Source organism: Esox lucius, chromosome 3, assembly GCF_011004845.1.
Source record: "Esox lucius isolate fEsoLuc1 chromosome 3, fEsoLuc1.pri, whole genome shotgun sequence".
NCBI classification, from domain to species: Eukaryota; Metazoa; Chordata; class Actinopteri; order Esociformes; family Esocidae; genus Esox; species Esox lucius.
The window spans coordinates 24,464,312-24,482,915 of record NC_047571.1 but is presented as its reverse complement, the minus strand read 5'-3'; the positions used below and the strand labels follow the sequence as shown (position 1 = coordinate 24,482,915).

At 45.3% G+C, this 18,604-nt stretch overlaps 1 protein-coding gene across 23 annotated transcripts in view; it reads right to left on the bottom strand.

Annotated features, from left to right (window-relative positions):
• LOC105022906 (receptor-type tyrosine-protein phosphatase F) overlaps window positions 1-18,604 on the bottom strand; it is a 205,079-nt gene that overhangs the window by 71,275 nt on the left and 115,200 nt on the right. For all 23 annotated transcript variants that reach the window (XM_034291382.1, XM_034291381.1, XM_029118703.2 and 20 more), the window contains exons 3-4: window positions 15,998-16,143; window positions 14,723-14,864 (exon numbers count right to left, since the gene is read on the bottom strand). In XM_034291382.1, coding sequence (XP_034147273.1) covers window positions 14,723-14,864; window positions 15,998-16,143 — 288 coding nt within the window. The remainder of the gene's footprint in view (window positions 1-14,722; window positions 14,865-15,997; window positions 16,144-18,604) is intronic.

The window sequence follows — 18,604 nt, the reverse complement described above, 5'->3', positions numbered from 1 at the left end:
GGGCTAATCCGTCATGACCACCTTCTCTCTCTCGTTCGTTCTTTTAATCAGTCTACAGATGATTCATCACAACAACCCTCTTCAGACTGACCAGCAGAGGGAAATCCGGGGTTTTGAAAACAGGGCTCGAAATGAACGGCGCCCCTTTGGGATGATTACAGGACGATAGGCCAGAAAAAATACAAAATTCACTGTCCAGTGTTTCCATTACTAACATATTTAAACACAAGGCCGATAACATCATCACATTTAGCATTTAAAAGTTCATTAACTATGAATAATTAATTCCCAATACAAGTGCTGCGATGCTTTCCTCGGGTAAATGGCGGTGCAAATAAAAGCCAATAAAAGCAAGCTAAGGTAGGCTATGTAAAATGTCCAGGTTTCAAACAATGATTCCTGACTAGGCATGGTTATGTAATTATTTAGGTTATGTAAATGTAGAATCATTATAAAAAAGAAAATCTTTATAATGTTGGGCATAAGGCATATTAGAATGCAAATTCTGTCTGCAAGCTGTGGCATTTGAGTTCTCTGTACAGTATCAAGAGGATATGGTTGAATGATCTACCTGGCCTGAAAGAAATGCACACTGGCATTGACATAAACTATTTAGACTTGGGCTCTTCAGTCTGATCACAGCGCACAGTTGCCCCTCACTGTCCAAAGGATTTCGTCATTCAGGCTTGTGGAATCTTACTTTGTGACTATGGAATCTATTTGAACCCAATTGTGTGACTCACGCGACAATTCAACACACGCTGGCCAACACACACGTTTCGCGGCCATTTCATAAAATTGAGTTTTCCACAGGTCAGGAACTTCCCGAGCAACAACGGCCAGCGTTGGAACTGTGTGGTTTTTAAAAGAGTGAGACAGAGGAGGAAGGTGCCGATCCCGCCAATACCACAGCCACTGCCGACGTAACCAGACAGCCTGCAGACCATCAAATCAAGTCACACACTAAATGAATGACAACTACCTAGCTAGCTATGCCAAGGTATTTAAATGACCGGCCTTATATTCTGTGTGAACTCATTTCGCTAGCTAGCGACACAAATCAGTTCACCAGCCCAAGTGGACGGTAGCCATGTTTGAGCTACGATCAGGTAACCACATAGTTTGCTGGCTGACATATTAGTAGGTACTATAGGATGAACGTGTGAGTGAAGCAGAGAAAGTGAAGTCTGGGGAATGCATTCTTTTTATTATATTGTGGTGTCAATTTGTACTATGGGACAGCAAGTAGTGGAATAGAATCATCTTGACGATTGAAATTGCCCTTTGGGACAGTACCGGGACAGTGAGGAAAGTTAGTTGTTCAAGCCCTAATTGAGAAACTCTTAGCCATGAGTCATGTGCGTACAGGCTCCTTTACTAAGACGAAATACCAGCATAATCTGTCAGTGGTCTGTCCGTCTGTCCGTGGTTAGGGTGGCTGGTCACGGCCTGGCCACTGGTGATGGTGTGAACACATAGAGCCTGCCAAAACGAGCTCTGGCGGGTAGGTGTAATGGGGCGGCCATCCTCTGAGGGTCAAACGTGGGTGGAACATGTCGTGAGAAGACTTGGCACAGAAACTAAGCTGCAGGTTGGCGGGGCTGATGAATGGTGGAGCCGGAGGAGAAGCTCACGCCTCTTATTCCTTTATCTCTCTTTTTTCCTGGGACACTCTCTTTCCCTCACTTGATGATTCTTTAACTAGTAATTATAATGTGTTACCACAGCACCACTTTTATGTCTGGCTGTGAATCTCCAAGACATCAGTGAGGTAAGAAAAGCAGACTCAAGAGTGCTGATTCATTGGTAAAGTGCCTCTTTAATGCAAATGTAAGGTAAAGAAACACTCTGACAGACAAGCAGAACTGTGGACAACCAGGCTGCATCTACGCAGGAATTCAGCCAAAACAAAGCGTAGGGCAAGCTAGTCCTATAGAAACAGCCTTTTGACAGAACAGAACTTGCTGGTCCAATAGAAAAAGCCTTGTGACAGAACAGACAATGCTAGTCCTATAGAAATAGCCTTGTGACAGAACAGACAATGCTAGTCCAATAGAAACAGCCTTGTGACAGAACAGACAATGCTAGTCCAATAGAAACAGCCTTGTGACAGAACAGACAATGCTAGTCCAATAGAAACAGCCTTGTGACAGTAATAAGACAGAACCGAACAAGCTAGTCAAATAGAAACAGCCTTGTGACAGAACAGAACAGGCTAGTCCAATAGAAACAGCCTTGTGACAGTAATAAGATAGAACAGAACAGGCTAGTCCAATAGAAACAGCCTTGTGACAGAACCAAAAAGACAAGTCCAATAGAAACAGCTCCAAGACAGGACAGAACAGAACAAGCCAGTCCAATAGAAAAAGCCCTGTGACAAAACAGAACAAGCTAGTCTAGCCGAATATTGACAGCCCTGTCACAGAAGAGTATAACAAGCCTGTCTTGTTGAATATTGACAGCCCTTTGACAGAGCAGTAGAACAAGCTAGTCTGCTCCAAGAGTGACAGCCCTGTGACACCACAGTAGCACCAGCCAGCCCTCCAGTGATAAATGAGTAGGTCCATTGTCCTTTCTGTTGCAGTCGATCACCACATAGGATCGGACCAGAGGCTCTTTCAGCAAAACGAGCTCCAGCTTAGCAGATGTGAATATGCTGTCATTAGATGGAGAGGGGGAGAAATGGGGGAGAGGGGAAGGACAGAGCAGGTAAGGGAGGGATCAGGAGAGATGTGTTTGTGTGTCGCTACAGTGGAAACACCTGTCAGTGAGCAGCGCAGATCCTCCCCAGACCTTGTGTTGTTGCCTAGCTACAAGGATAACCAGTCAGAGATGTGAACGGAGGAGGACATGGGAGAGATCTGGGAGGTACAAGGCTAACCAGAATGAGAGGTGAACGGAGGAGGACATGGGGGAGAGATCTGGGAGGTACAAGGCTAACCAGTATGAGATGTGAACGGAGGAGGACATGGGAGAGATCTGGGAGGTACAAGGCTAACCAGAATGAGAGGTGAACGGAGGAGGACATGGGGGAGAGATCTGGGAGGTATAAGGCTAACCAGTATGAGATGTGAACGGAGGAGGACATGGGGGAGAGATCTGGGAGGTACAAGGCTAACCAGAATGAGATGTGAACGGAGGAGGACATGGGAGAGATCTGGGAGGTACAAGGCTAACCAGAATGAGAGGTGAACAGAGGAGGACACGGGGGAGAGATCTGGGAGGTACAAGGCTAACCAGTATGAGATGTGAACGGAGGAGGACATGGGAGAGATCTGGGAGGTACAAGGCTAACCAGTCAGAGATGTGAATGGAGGAGGACATGGGAGAGATCTGGGAGGTACAAGGCTAACCAGTCAGAGATGTGAACGGAGGAGGACAGGGGGAGAGGCAGCAGGAGAATGAAAGAGTTAAAGAAAGGAGGGAGCGGGAGGGGAGCAACGGGAGGGGAGCAGCGGGAGGGGAGCATGCCACCAACCAAAAGTACAGTAGAGATGCAGAATGCAACCTGAAAGACAAGGAGGAGTGAGGAATAGAGGAGTAGGAGGTACATGTCACCCTCCTGCCAGCTCCAATAACCAGTGTGAGTGGAGCGTGTCAGAGAGGGTGATGTCTCTAATCAGCCCCCTGCTGGTGAGAGACCCCTATGTACACACACACACACACATACACACACGCACACGCACACGCACACGCACACACACATACACACGCGCACCCTCCAGTAGCAGCGACATCATCACAGTAGTGGCTCTGTATTTGAAGAGCAGTGAACTTGTCTAGTTTCTATTTTAGAGTGCCTTTTAATCTCTGGGGTGCAGCCTGTTCAGTGGAGAGGGTTGTGTTGAACGACGCGCGGGCTGGGAATGTTTCAGCAAAGGCTAGGGCCGCCGCTCCAATGGCACCCTATGTCGTGAAGTGCTTTGGACCAGAGCTCCACAGGGCCCAGACTGGGTGTAGTGCACTGTACAGGGATTAGGGTTTCATTTGGGAAACACGCCGGGAGTACATCTTCAGCTGAGAAATAATGGTTTTACCAATGAACGGATAAGCCTGGCAATAGAATATTTAAGGAAAAACACACAGATAAAGAAGAAATCTCCTTTCCTTCAACAAACCGACAGTTCATGTCATTTGCATGGCAGTGGATCCAGTCACCAGGAAGCAGAGTGACCAGTCACATTCAGCACACCTCCACTGCCTTTCCCCTGCTGCTCCTGGAGGGCCAGTAGGGGGCACTCTCCCCTCTGGTCCAAAGGCCAAACACCAATGCCCAAGGTGATGGGTGATGGGGATGTTGCGCTGCCTGCTGTCTTTCCCATGGGATGTTAAACGGCTGTGCTGACACTCTGTGCTCACTGACGATCACTCGGGGAAGGGGGGGGGGGGGGGGGCACCAATGGCGATACATTACTCATTGCTCTAACGCAACTCCCTCAGATGTTTCGATGGCCTGCAGAAGCTCACCTAGCTTGATCACCCAGGTCAGATTCTTGTTCTGTGCGCCAATCACACGCTTTGTCCCACGCAACCTTGTGGTAAGACGAGCAGTGTGGAAAAAAAGCAGAATGGCTGAAGAAATTAGTGGGAGTGTCTCCCTTCAAGGCAATTAGTGGGAGTGTCTTGTCTGCGAGACTATTAGTGGGAGTGTCTTGTCTTCGAGACTATTAGTGGGAGTGTCTTGTCTTTAACGCTACTAGTGCAAGTGTCTTTGGTGGGAAGAATGGTGGCGGTAAATCATTTTTTAAAGCTATTCACTGTCTCTGTTCCCTGTTCTCAACTGCACGAATAAAAAACATGAATGAGTTCAGTCTAACTACATTCCAACCGTCCCATTCTAAGTATCCTCCATCTATCTGTGATTCTGTTAAAAAGTCAACTCAGAGACTGACTAGACTTGCCTTCCTTGTGAGAGGACACCAACATTAAGACATCAATTTTGAACGTGTTTTTCTGGTTCAAGCCAGTCAGTGTTTCAGCTCCGACTGGTCTGGACTAAACAGTCAACCTGCCCCGACGCCAAACTGCAAAAAGAAATAAATATCTGTGTGTGTTTGTGTGTGAACACAAAGCAACTCGCCCCAGGCCTGTTCCCACCGACAGACAAACATCTCATTGACAAAACAGACATTTGCATCATTCTGACACTGACAGACAGACATGGAAGATGTAGCATGTGTCCCAAATGGCATCCTAATCCCTATAGTTTCCATAAGGCTCTGGTTAAAAGAAGTGGGCTAAATAGGTAATAAGGTGCCATACAGGCCGCAGCCTGTGTTGGACTGGAGTCAGTGGAAGGCACACTGGAAAAACACAAATAAGAAAACGAGGCCAAGGTAAAGTCAAGCTATGGTAGGAGAGCAAATGGCAGTGCATAGGGAAAACTAAAAAGTACACGAGAGAGGGCGGGAGGAAAGCGGTAGAGAGATAGATATGTAGGCTGATGTGATAGATAGGCAGGATGTTCCTGTTTCTAAACTCAGCGTTTAGGCTGTTCCCTCAGGTGAACGTGCAACCTTTAGGCAGACATCTCAATCCCCTATGCCTTGAATCTCAGACAGACACTGGGTGGCTCTAACATCGTTTTGGTCTGGTTCTTTTAAAGCAGGATGGACGCCGTCAGTATTTTCTCGTCAGTTGGGGTTTACTCCAGGCCAGAACGAAGGTGACGATATGCCTACTGTCTTAGGATATTTCTCAAGGATATTTATTTCTTTTTTTGAATAGTTTTTTTACATTATAGAATATAACTGAAGACATCAAAACTATGAAATTCCATATAACAACCAAAAAAGTGTAAAACAGATCAAAATACCTAAAATTTTATAGACTCCATAAAGCTGGTTGACAGAATGCCAAGACTGGGCAGAGTTGTCAAAGAGAAAGGCAAAGGGGGGCTAAAATATAAATGCATTTTGATTTGCTCAACCCCTTTTGTTGCTACATGATTCCATACGTGTTCCTTCATAGTTTTGACGTCTTCACTATTATTCCACACAGTGGAATAGAAAGAAATAACCTTGTGTGAATAGGTTTGTGCAAACTGTAGTTCTATAGCTTCATTCCAGTTGCTGAATTCTTAACCTTCTGTTAAAGAGATGTGTAGCTTACAGTTGCTCAGACACACACCATTCTGTAGAGAAACCTTTGGCAGATCCACCAGCCATCCCATATATATTTATATATATATAAGCAATAAGGCACAAGGAGGTGTGCTATATGGCCAAGTGCTGTTCTTAGGCACAAGCTATCACAGGTTGCCTGGACACAGCGCTTAGCCGTGGTTAGACGGGTGATATATCACACATTTTCTGAGATGACTTATGGCTCTTAAAAAACGTTTACCAACGCAATTAAAGCCGCTGAAAGTGTTGTGATGTCATACTCATGGTACGCTGTCTCAGATACCATCAGCCAATCATACGCTATCAGCCAATCGGCCTTCAGGATACAAACCATCCAGTTTAAAAATACTATTCAAACTTCACTGAGTAGAACCTGGTGCTAGTGACAGACACCCGCTGTGTGTCTCGGAGTTTCTGAGAAGAGTTCAGTAACATCACACAGCATGGGACATTTGCTCACTGATAAAAGATTGAGGTCATGAAATGACAATTTTTTGAAAATTGACTGCCAGTTACTACAGTCACTGAGGTGGACTCCAAAGCACAGTGACTGAACACAACATCACACTATAACAGCATCAAACAGCGCATGGCTGAACAGCTGCTCAATCATGAAATACTGTCCTGATCAGATAACAGCTGTTGAAAATCTAACCAACAGGACTCAGAGAGAATGAAAGGAACAAGACTTAAAGGAATGCTATTCTAAATGTGTTTTATTACAGGGAGAATAATGTAATAACATAAAACTAAAGCCAGTGTAAATCAGATGAGGAACCTAGACAGTTGTCTAACAGGTTTGGTTTTCAAGACAGGCTGTTACAGGCTCGTTGCTATGGCTACAGGCGAAGGAAACATAAATATTGCTGACAGAGGATGGATACACCTGTGGAAACAGTCTCTCACCATCACAAAGGAAACACAAAGCAAGAGACAACTGCTTTTTGGGACTAACTGTGTGTGTGTGTGTGTGTGTGTGTCAGGGAGATTGAATGAGTGTGTATTTGGATCTAGAGTAGAAAGGTGTTAATGCATGCTGTGACCTTTAAAATAATAAACCTTTCTGTCTGGAGGAGAGCAGAATATTCAGCAGAATATTCCCCCCTGACAGGCACCTAATCAATAACATTCAATCAATAGCACTCATCTAAATGAAACACACCCTCATCTTCTCCTAGTCCAGGCGAACCACCCACCAGCACCACCTTCAGCCTTTCAACCTCCACCAATCAGGATGAGGCACTATCAGACTGCTGTCCGTCCTCTTTCCCACCTTTACTAGCTGGAGAGTGGGAAACGAGGGAGTATCCACGCACTTACAGCAGCAAAACATACTGTGATACACCTAACAGGCTCACTCCACTGAAGAGGATGCTGGACGTTGTGAAAACACAATACATTAATTGATCCTTTCAGGAAGCAATTTGTCATTGGCCATGCTTCACTGTGACAAGCTGAGAATAATCGCAGTAGAGCAGAGGTCTCAAACCGGTTCCACGGAGGGCCGTGTGTCTGCAGGTTTTTGGGTTTTCCTTTAAATTGGTTCCCAGTTCAGGACTAAACAACCAGGTGGGGGTAGAAATGAACCAATTAGTGACCTAATTAGTCAGTTAAGTACAAGGTGAGAGCGAAAACCTGCAGACACTCTGCCCTCCATGGAACCGGTTTGAGACCTCTGCAGTAGAGGGAGAGAAATGACCAACAAGAGAGACGGGAAGATTGTCAGAAAGGAGATGTGAGATATTATGGTTACGGAGAGCAATGGAGAGAGGGATGGAGGGGACAGTGAAGAGGAGGGATGGAGAGAGGGAGGGATGGAGCGAGGGATGGAGAGAAGGACGGAGGGGGGAGTGAAGGGGAGGGATGGAGAGAAGGGGAGGGATGGAGAGAAGGACGGAGGGGGGAGTGAAGGGGAGGGATGGAGGGAGGGAGGGATGGAGAGAAGGACGGAGGGGGGAGTGAAGGGGAGGGATGGAGAGAGGGATGGAGGGAGGGAGGGATGGAGAGAAGGACGGAGGGGGGAGTGAAGGGGAGGGATGGAGAGAGGGATGGAGGGAGGGAGGGATGGAGAGAAGGACGGAGGGGGGAGTGTAGGGGAGGGATGGAGAGAGGGATGGAGGGAGGGAGGGATGGAGAGAAGGACGGAGGGGGGAGTGAAGGGGAGGGATGGAGAGAAGGACGGAGGGGGGAGTGAAGGGGAGTGATGGAGAGAAGGACGGAGGGGGGAGTGAAGGGAACGGATAGAGAGGGAAGGGGGAGGTGGCAGGTGTGACAGGGTAGTGGATTTGTCATCCAGGGTTAATTAACTCCTCTGTGGGTGGAGGCATGTTGACGAGCCTCTACTATATTAACCCAGTCACACCTAATGAATAATACACACACTCTCCCTGGACCTCCTCTTTATCACTTCCATTCCCTGGACCCACTTTCTGGAGCTGCTTGAGAGAATGCCAATAGTGCAAAGCTGTCCTCGAGAATCTAAAATCACTACTTGATTTCATACGTGTAATTTCATAGTTATGATGTCTTCACTATTATAGTAAAAAGAAAGAAAAGCTCTTGAATAAGTGGGTGACACTATAAACTTCTGACTGGTACTGTTAGGTACGTGACAGAATTAAAATGAAACAGCTCAACTTTCGATACCCCAAAACTGCCAGTATTAGTTATTAAGAAGAACATAATATAAAACAGACGCTATGAAATAAAAACACGTCCCTTGAATAATGAAAGAGACTGTCTATAGAGGTTTTTATTTCATTCCATCCGACACTCTCCTCAATAATTCAAATATTTCCATAAACAGGTGCGGGTGGAAGATGTCAATGCCACAGAAAAACACTGAGTAATGATAAAACGCCACGACAGAATATAAACAATAAAAACCCGGCTTACATGAACGGCCCCTCCTATCACCTTCTAAATGTTCCCTGTTCAAAATAACCCTCAACCTTTCTCATTCTCTCCTCACTACATCGCCGTCTCTCTCCTGTTCTCTCATTGACCTTAAGTCCACCACGAGGCTAAAACATGATCAACATTGACAGCACACACACAGGTACACACGGGCGTGCACGGCGGTTGGATGTAGTTTAGCCCGGAGCCGACGGTTTGTCTGGAACAGGTGGAGCCCTCAAAGCAGCCAGGCAACAAATCCTCTTCTTAGGACATGTCGAAACTATCAATTCAAATCCTGTCTTTTTGCTTTTACAACAATCACCTTGAAGCCAACTGAAGTTTTCCGCTTGGAGTTGCTAGGGCTTTAACCCTGGACACATAGAGGAGAGAACAACTAGAGAGAGGAGAGAAAGGAGAGAGAGAGACGAGTCCCCTCCACCCAGCCCGCTGTATAGTCAGAGTCCTTGGTAGAGGAGAGGGCTGGCTGGACAGATGCACTTTGTATCTGTCAGGCTGGTTATGATCTACGATGCCAGGCTTCCAGCCAGCAGATGGTGGAAGAAATTAAACTGGTGACATGGACCGTCAGACTGGACTCCAACACGCAGTGGGAGACCACACTTGTGGTAGAATGCGGGAGGTGTGGATGTTTTTCTGGCAAACCAACACAGTTTCCTCAGAAACAAGCAGGGGCCAAAAAGCACAGCTCTGAAGTATGTGTGGTAGGGGTTACATAGACCTGTTCCTATATGTCAATAAGTACAGGATCATTTGCGTAAAACTAGAGTGCCGCTTTTTCTTTATTTTCCAGGAAACTCTATTGACTTTTTCTCTGCTAGCTATTTCTTTCTGGATCTCTAAGAGATGGTTGGTCTCTCCTCATCCACTCCACTCAAACAAGCCACGCGCAGCCTCCACACAGCATTCAGATGAGCCGGGGAGACAGCTAACAGCAGAGACCGAGACAACAAGCCATTGCAGCTTGTTAAGAATGGTTTGAAAAGTATGACAGAGACGGAGCGAGTGAAGACAGAAGAAGCATCTTAAGTCTCAGTGTGTGTGTGTGTGTGTGTGTGTTTGGGTTTGTTTGTGTAATGAGACTTCCAGCATGTTTATCCAGTCAGGATGTTGCCTGTCTATACACGCTCCTCCAGCATCATTGCTGATATTTATTTCTCACATTGTGTCACAGTCATTTTCTGCCTCTCTCTCGCTCTGTGTGTGTGTGTGTGTTTCAATCATTCTCCTCCTCTGTGCCAGCCAGCATGCAGCCTGGGACTGTCATGCACAACGGCAAACAAATAAAGGGGCTTTTCCAAACCGCTGGCGGTCTAATTTGTTTACCGACACAGAATACAGAACAGGTTCTTCTAGATGGTGTTATACAACAGGTGACAGCCAATCAGGATGGCCATTGTGTACACAGTAATTGCCTGTTTGCATGTCAGAGAACATGGTGGAGAACCAGGGTGACGTTCAGTCAGGCACGCAGTTTAAAATCTTTTCAACTGTCTTGAAACCACTAACAGTAACCGTTCCCAAATAGTCCTTTGTTTCATTCCTCCGTTTGAAGCCTAATGAACAGGACCCTGTGCTGAACAATAACAGCCCCGCTAACAAGGACAGAACACACCTGATTAATATTATCACAGTCCGTAATTCAGCATTGGCTCAAAGGTCATTTTGGTGCCAGTGCTTGTTAAGGCAGTCCTGCTAGACTCCTTTTCATTTCATTTGTCTGCTATCTTTTGGCTGACCTTTTGAGGAGTGACTTCTCTTTTAAGGCATAAGGAATACGAAATCATAACGGCAGAAGACTGGAAACATGAGGTAGGTTGTAATAACCAGGGTAATTATGCTTTTCAGTAATGAGAGGAACAACTTTCGTATTGTGACCGTTAGACAAAACTGGAAACTCTGGAGACTACCTGCCCAACATTACTCCTGAGTACGCAACCTTCTGGAGCAGACCATTATTACACCCGCAGGTATTCGTCATGTGAGAAGTATCCCCAAACTGTGTTGTTTTATATTTAGTAGATAAGGGCTGCCTCATCACCTACCTGAGACAGGGGTGCGTAATGAAACCAGAGAGGTCAACATGTTGCTGCAGCGTGGGTCTCAATCCCCTTTGCTTTTTCAGTGAATCCTCGCTCCTCTGTCTTTCCTCACTGTCCTTGTCTAATAAAGCACGTCTCTGCACTCAATAATTGCTATGAATATCTATATGTATATTAATATATAAATGAACTGGCAATCAATGAAATACATAAAGAGTAAAATATAATGCCACAATTTTTCACGCACACACGCGCGTGTGGGCATCACACACACACACACACACGCGCACACACACACACACAGCTAAAAACAAGAAAGATCTCTCTTTCCACACTATGAAAGCCTGCCATAGACCCTCCAGCAAGATTACGCAAGAACACTTAATGATATCATCCAATCCTCTGAATGGATCCTCTGAAGGAAATAGTTCATGGGGGATTCTCAACCAAACGCTCTCTTGAAAGTCCTATATGAATAAAGAAGTTTTAATGTGGGAACACATCGTAATGTTTCTGGACCTCACGGTTCTAAACGCAGGTAACCTCATACCTCATCTGACATCTACGTTCTTCTCCTTGCTTATGAAAAAACTATCTTACAGCGACAAGCAACACATCATTTTTTTCCCAGGTTTTGGTAGGTTACAGTTAAAAGTTACCAATCGACATATGTAATAAGTATTGTAACTTTTGGATTACTCAAACTCATTAAAGTACTCTGATAACTTTGAATTTCTTTTAGATTTGAATTAGTTTAGAACAAATACATTTTAGAGTTTACATGGCTGGCCAAAAACGGAATTTGCATTTTACCTAGAGTAATGTATAACGCCTTTGGAAAGTGTTTCTACACCATTGCTTTATACTTCCGTATGACTGGGCTTTATCTCTACATTACACACTTAAGGTCTGTCAGACATTAAGTCATTCCAATTGATCCAATATTCCTTGATCTGACAGAATCTTACTTTCTATCTAAACGTATCCCAAAATCTAAGGATGTGTTAGCCTATTCTGTTATTTGTGTTGTATTCATTTCTTTGATTGCTTCAAAACATTGTTAAGAAAGAAATGTCATTTTCTCTAAAAGGGGTTTGGCAATATTGTATATACAAATCAAGATATCCATAACTTTTCGCACATACGCCAAATATACATTAGTCTGGCGTTTTGCTCCCAAACCGCCCCTCATTGTCAAAACCGTGTTTGACCCGCGCAAATGTCACCTGCCATTATTACGGCCACCAGCCATGGATATTCAAAACGCAAATTACTGAAACAAATTGTGATTTACACCTGCACTCTTAGCCTAAAGTCAAAGTCGTCAGTAGCCAATTACAACAAATGATCACATTTTTGGGAGATCCAGAGCCAGCAGAATCATTTGGCCTACCTGTAAGGAGTTGAGGGGGCCACATCAAATGCAAGTCATCATCTGTCAGCAGAGTGCTTCCCGACACACTCCTCAAATACCGTGATCAATTCCTTATAATGTTTTATCTTGATGGCAGCGCCGTGTTACAGCTATCTGACAAATAGTTAGCAAATTTTCTAAACAAGTCCTATCTGAAAAAGAAAAAAGACCAGGTATCGCCTATCATTGTTCTGAGAAAGAAGAATCAGTAGATTGCTAAATCACATTTAATACGGGCTAATATTATCGTAGGCATCCTCTGTTTTCAGCCAAAACCGGAGAAAATTAAGAGAGCGCTTCATCCGTCATCACTAACCGTTGTGCAGACGACAATCACACGCACACGCACACACACGCACACAAAACACCTCATGTGCTATTTGGGTTCAGATAACAATGTTTTAAAAATATTAAATACAAAAATCCCCAACTCTGAATGTGTCACTTTGACAATGACAACAACAGGATATTTCATGCAGTTTCACCTACATATATAACTGTAATAGTATTAAATAACTTGATAGGCTAGTTTGCATTTAGAATAATGTTTTACCCCCTCCTTGGACATTCTAGATTGTAATTTTAAACATAATGAAGGACAATCTGCTAATATTTTTTCTTCATGTTTTGTACACTTTGGAACAGGTGTAATAAGACAATGACAATATCAAGTACCCACAAAGGCCACTAGAGGTCATAATAAATAAAATAACAATAATACTGATATACGATATATAATACTGATATATATATATATATATATATATATATATATGCTCGATTGGATTGAGATCAGGGGAATTTGGAGGCCATGTCAACACCTTGAACTCGTTGTTGCATTCCTAAAACCATTGCTGAACCATTTTTGCTTTGTGGCAGGGTGCATTATCCTGCTGAAAAAGGCCAATGCCATCAGAGAATACCGTTGCCATGAAAGGGTGCACATGGTCTGCAACAATGCTCAGGTAGGTGGTACGTGTCAAAGTAACATCCACATGAATGGCAGGACCCAAGGTTTCCCAGCAGAACATTGCCCAAAGCATCACACTGCCTCCGCCGGCTTGCCTTCTTCCCATAGTGCATCCTGGTGCCATGTGTTCTCCAGGTAAGCGACGCACACACACCCGGCCATCCACGTGATGTAAAAGGCCACTTTCTTCCATTGCTCCGTGATCCAGTTCTGATGCTCATGTGCCCATTGGCTCTTTCTGCAGTGTTCAGGGGTCAGCATAGGCACCCTGACTGTCGCCGGTTCACCGCTGTTCCTTCCTTGGACTTTTGATAGGTTCTGACCACTGCAGGCCAGGAACACCCCACAAGGGCTTCAGTTTTGGAGATTATCTGACCCCGTCGTCTAGCCATCACAATTTGGCTAGACGACTGGTTGCTCAGATTGTTACGCTTGCCCATTTTTCCTGCTTCTAACACATCAACTTTGAGGACAGATGGTTCACTTACTGCCTAATATATCCCACCCACTGATAGGTGCCATGAACGAGATAATCAATGTTATTCACTTCACCTGTCTGTGGTCATAATGTCATGGCTGATCAGTGTATATATATATATATATATACGTATAAATGACTGTATAGCTAGATAGAGATACCAAAATGTCTGTTCAAACTTGACCTTGACAATCCTAGCCATGTAGCATAAAGCAGAAGGATGATCAGTGCAGGGGAGACTATTCACCGACCAACACACCACCCCAGGACAGCCTGCTATAAAAACTCCCTTTAGGAAAATGTACCTGATGTGCCATTATCATATTTCATCACATATAACCTAAACACCTTGGGGAGACCGCATGGGTTCACATAAAGACACAGAAGCCAAAGCATATAGCCATATCCAAAAGGGAAATGTGCTTCTCCTGAGACGTCCATGGGAAGCTGAGTGACGGCCAGGTGCCCTCAGGGCGCACCATGTTTAGGGGAGTCATGAAGGCAAACACAAGAGCACTGAAGACACTGGGAAGTGCTTCACTCACTAATAACTAGGGTTATTATAACAACTCAGACAGACAGAGAAAGTCTGAGACAGACAGACAGAGTGACAGGCAGAGACAGACAGACAGACAGAGAGAGAGACAGGCAGAGACAAACAGACAGAGAGAGAGACAGGCAGAGACAGACAGACAGACAGAGAGAGAGACAGGCAGAGACAAACAGACAGAGAGACATACAGGCAGAGACAGACAGAGACAGGCAGAGGTGTGTTACCTTCCAGCACGGTGAGTTTGGCACTAGTGTTGATCTCCCCGGCGGTGTTGGTGGCAGTGCACTCGTAAATAGCCTCATCCCGGTGTGTCCTCAACGGCTGGATCCTCAGAACAGACCCAGAGCCATCATCGAACTCGATCACCTGGCAGGGAGGGACACACAAGGCAGCTCAGTCAGTGGTGTAATCCGGGCAACAGATTGAAAAGAGAAGACCTGTTTCGGCCGGGGACAGGGAGTCATGAATGACGGTGTCAGAAAAGCAGGAAGCACAGACCAGGTAACTGATCTCACTGGATGAACTTGTGTTTTTGAAGTGTGTCTTAGATGTTGTGTCAGGTGTTACCAAACACTAAATCCCCAGCACCCTCCTGTAAGGCCATGGGCTTAAGACAGCCCAACCAAGTCATACAGCCTGAGTGACTGACCCAGGGTTCAGACCGTCTGTCACAAGTCACACCTACACAGTCAATCTCCATTCATCCTGGGTCAAACCACAGGAGACAGAAGGAGTCATGTAGAAGGAACAGAGAGAAGTGATATAGAGGGAACAGACAGGAGAGAGGTGATAAAGAAGGAACAGAGAGAGAGAGGTGATATAGAAGGAACAGAGAGGAGATATAGAAGGAACAGAGAGGAGATATAGAAGGAACAGAGAGGAGAGAGGTGATATAGAAGGAACAGAGAGGAGATATAGAAGGAACAGAGAGGAGAGAGGTGATATAGAAGGAACAGAGGAGAGAGGTGATATAGAAGGAACAGAGAGGAGAGAGGTGATATAGAAGGAACAGAGAGGAGAGAGGTGATATAGAAGGAACAGAGAGGAGAGAGGTGATATAGAAGGAACAGAGAGGAGAGAGGTGATAAAGAAGGAACAGAGAGGAGAGAGGTGATATAGAATAAACAGAAAGGAGAGAGGTGATATAGATGGAACAGAGATGAGAGAGGAGATATAGAAGGATTGATAGAGGGATGAAAGGGTAAAAAAGAAAAAACATATGGAAACAAAAGGAGAGAGAGATGTACAGAAAAAGGTGTTGAGCTAAACCAACAGACAAGTTGATGGTAAAATGTTGTAAGCAGGTTACATAAGACACTGTAGATCACTGTGTGAGTGCGTGTAAGTGTGTGTGTGTGTGTGTCAGCGTGTGTGTGTGTGTGTCTGTGTGTGTGTGTGTGTGTGTGTCAGCGTGTGCCAGCGTGTCCATTAGTGTGTGTGTGTGTCCTTCCCTGCCTGCCTGCCTGCATGTGTTAGACAGTTTCAACAGCCAGACAAACCTCAAAGCGTTGAGAGCTGACTTTCTTCCCCTTCTTCATCCAGGTGATCCTGGGTTTGGGCTCTCCCGTGGCCTGACACACAAACGATGCTACGCCACCCGATATACCCGTCTGGTCCTCGGGAGACTTGACGAACCTTGGCAAGCCTGGTGGAGAGACAAATATGGAGGAGAGCATGTAAAATTCATTTATTACATACTGAGGAGTCTGGACTGAATATGGTTTAAACCCCCATGGACCTTTGGATATTGGGAACTGCTGCAATCTGCAACTAAAATGGATTTAATTGAGATTTTGTTACTGATCTACACAAAGAATGCATACTTTCCATTGATGTTGGAAAAAAAGTATATTATCTTGTTTTAATTAAGGACAGGGTCTGGTACTTTTGCAATTAAAAACACTTATTTTTAACCCCCCTTTTTGGGCTGGATCTGTAATAACTTGTTTAGATTTGAATCATATATATCAATCAATCAAATGTATTTATAAAGCCCTTTATAAAACAGCAGTTGTCACAAAGTGCTTTTACAGAGACACAGGTAGAATCACAACAATACCCCTTCAGAAGAGGGCTGTTTGGGTGACACAGGGCAGAAATAGACACATTTATAAGACCTTATCAAAGCTACGTAGCAACACCCTGACAACTGTCCAGAAACCACGGAATGCATCGGTAACCATAAAACACAACATAGAAAACAGTTTGGAGGGATAAGTATTGACACCCTCTTCTAAGACACACCAGACCACGCCGTGGGGCATCCATCTGCCAAAGTCACATCATTAGTTGAATGGGGTCCATCTGCGTGGAATTGGAAATGTCACCTATTTTCTAAAGGCCCCAGAATGCGTAAGAGCCAAACAACCATACCACGACGATGAGGAACGCTTTCAAAAGCAGGCGAGAAGGTTCTAGAACAACAACAGTCAGTTCTGAGGCACAAATGTAATGTTGAAGCGTGGAGGAATTAAGTGCAGGGAGAATGGAGTTCATTGAATAAATGAACAAAATCTAAAACAGGAGACTGGATAAATGAACTGGGGAAAGACAGGAACAAAACAAAACAGGACAGAAAATTGCTACATCTGGTTGAAACCAGTCCAACAAGACACATTGGGGAAGCTTGAACTTAAATAGGGACCGTGATGAGGGACAACAGGCGCGGGCAAGAACGAACGAAAAAAGTTGGATTCACTGACACGCCAGGCTGCCGTGCCACAATGTGGCAACTAAATTTGAAATCCCACAGAGCACATTTAGAACAATTATAAAGGCCGTCCACCAAAACTGTGCAGCCGGGCAAGTAAGTCAGTGGACAGAGAAACCACCAACGATAACCTGAAAGTTCTTACAGAGTTTCACAACCATGATGGGAGAAACTGTCCGACCAGCTGCTCAATAAAACTAGGCTATGAGGAAGACAGGCAATGAGAAAGCAGTTGCTGAAAATCCATCAAATGTGGATGTTTGCCATAAGGCATGTGGAAGACAGTAAAGAAGTGGCAAATAGTTATCTGTCAGATGAGACAGAGAACTGTAGAGTAGTATCATGGTCTCAGGGAAGATTTTTATCGAAAAGGGACTGAGAAATTCATCAGAATTGAGAGTATATATAGGGAGAGTACTGAATGAAAACCGGCACAATTCTGCAGGGGACTTGGCTTGGACTGGGCCAGCGTTTCACCTTTCAACAAGACAATGACCCTAAACACACAGTCAAGGCTACCACGTGGAGTGGTTCAAAAACAGAATATATCAAAAGCCCAGATCATTTGTGGTGAGACTTGCTGTTAATGAACTCTGAGAGACCTTGAGCATTTTTGCCAGAAAGATTCGGCAAACATTTCAGGAGTCATATGTGAAAAAGCCGTCACTGACTTCCCACTGGCTCGTTTGCAGCTTGGATTTGAAACCCAAAGGCGACTCCCGCCAAGTGTTGACTCAAGATCCTTCTGTGATCCACTGAAGGAAACAACGGTAGAGAGAGAAGGACGCATTCCCAGTCATGGAGCCGACAGGTCCAATATAATCAACATCACAGCTCCACACTGCAGATTCAGGTCCGTTGTTTCCTACAACACTTGCCGCTAAACAGAGGCAGGAATGCCCCCCAAATGCCACCACGTTCCCCCCCGTCCAGCGACAGTTGAAGCAGAGCGCTACACAGGGACTAGGGCTCCATTGGGGAGGCGCTGCCCTCTGACCCCATGGTGCCGGCTAGAGGATCCTGGGAGAGCCAGACGGGCACTGACGGCCCACAGGTGACCAGCACTGAGGTGATTAGGTCCATCTAGTGGGTGGGCTCAAGCTGCCTGGCCCCTATGATGACAGAGCACCGTGGCCTCAGTTCATCACCAAACAACCAACAGAAAACACCAAGGGTGTTTATGTTAGGAGGCCCAGTGCCGTGTCACACCCAGTGTCGCTGTGTCAACAAAACGACCGTTTGGCACCGCCCTAAGCATGAGTGACAGTCTGATGAGCACACACGCGCCCGCGCACACACACACGCAGGCACGCACACGCACCCACACACACACACACAAGTGAGCACACACTAAATCAAACCCAACGCAGGGCTTTATGATGACCTTTAAACAGGC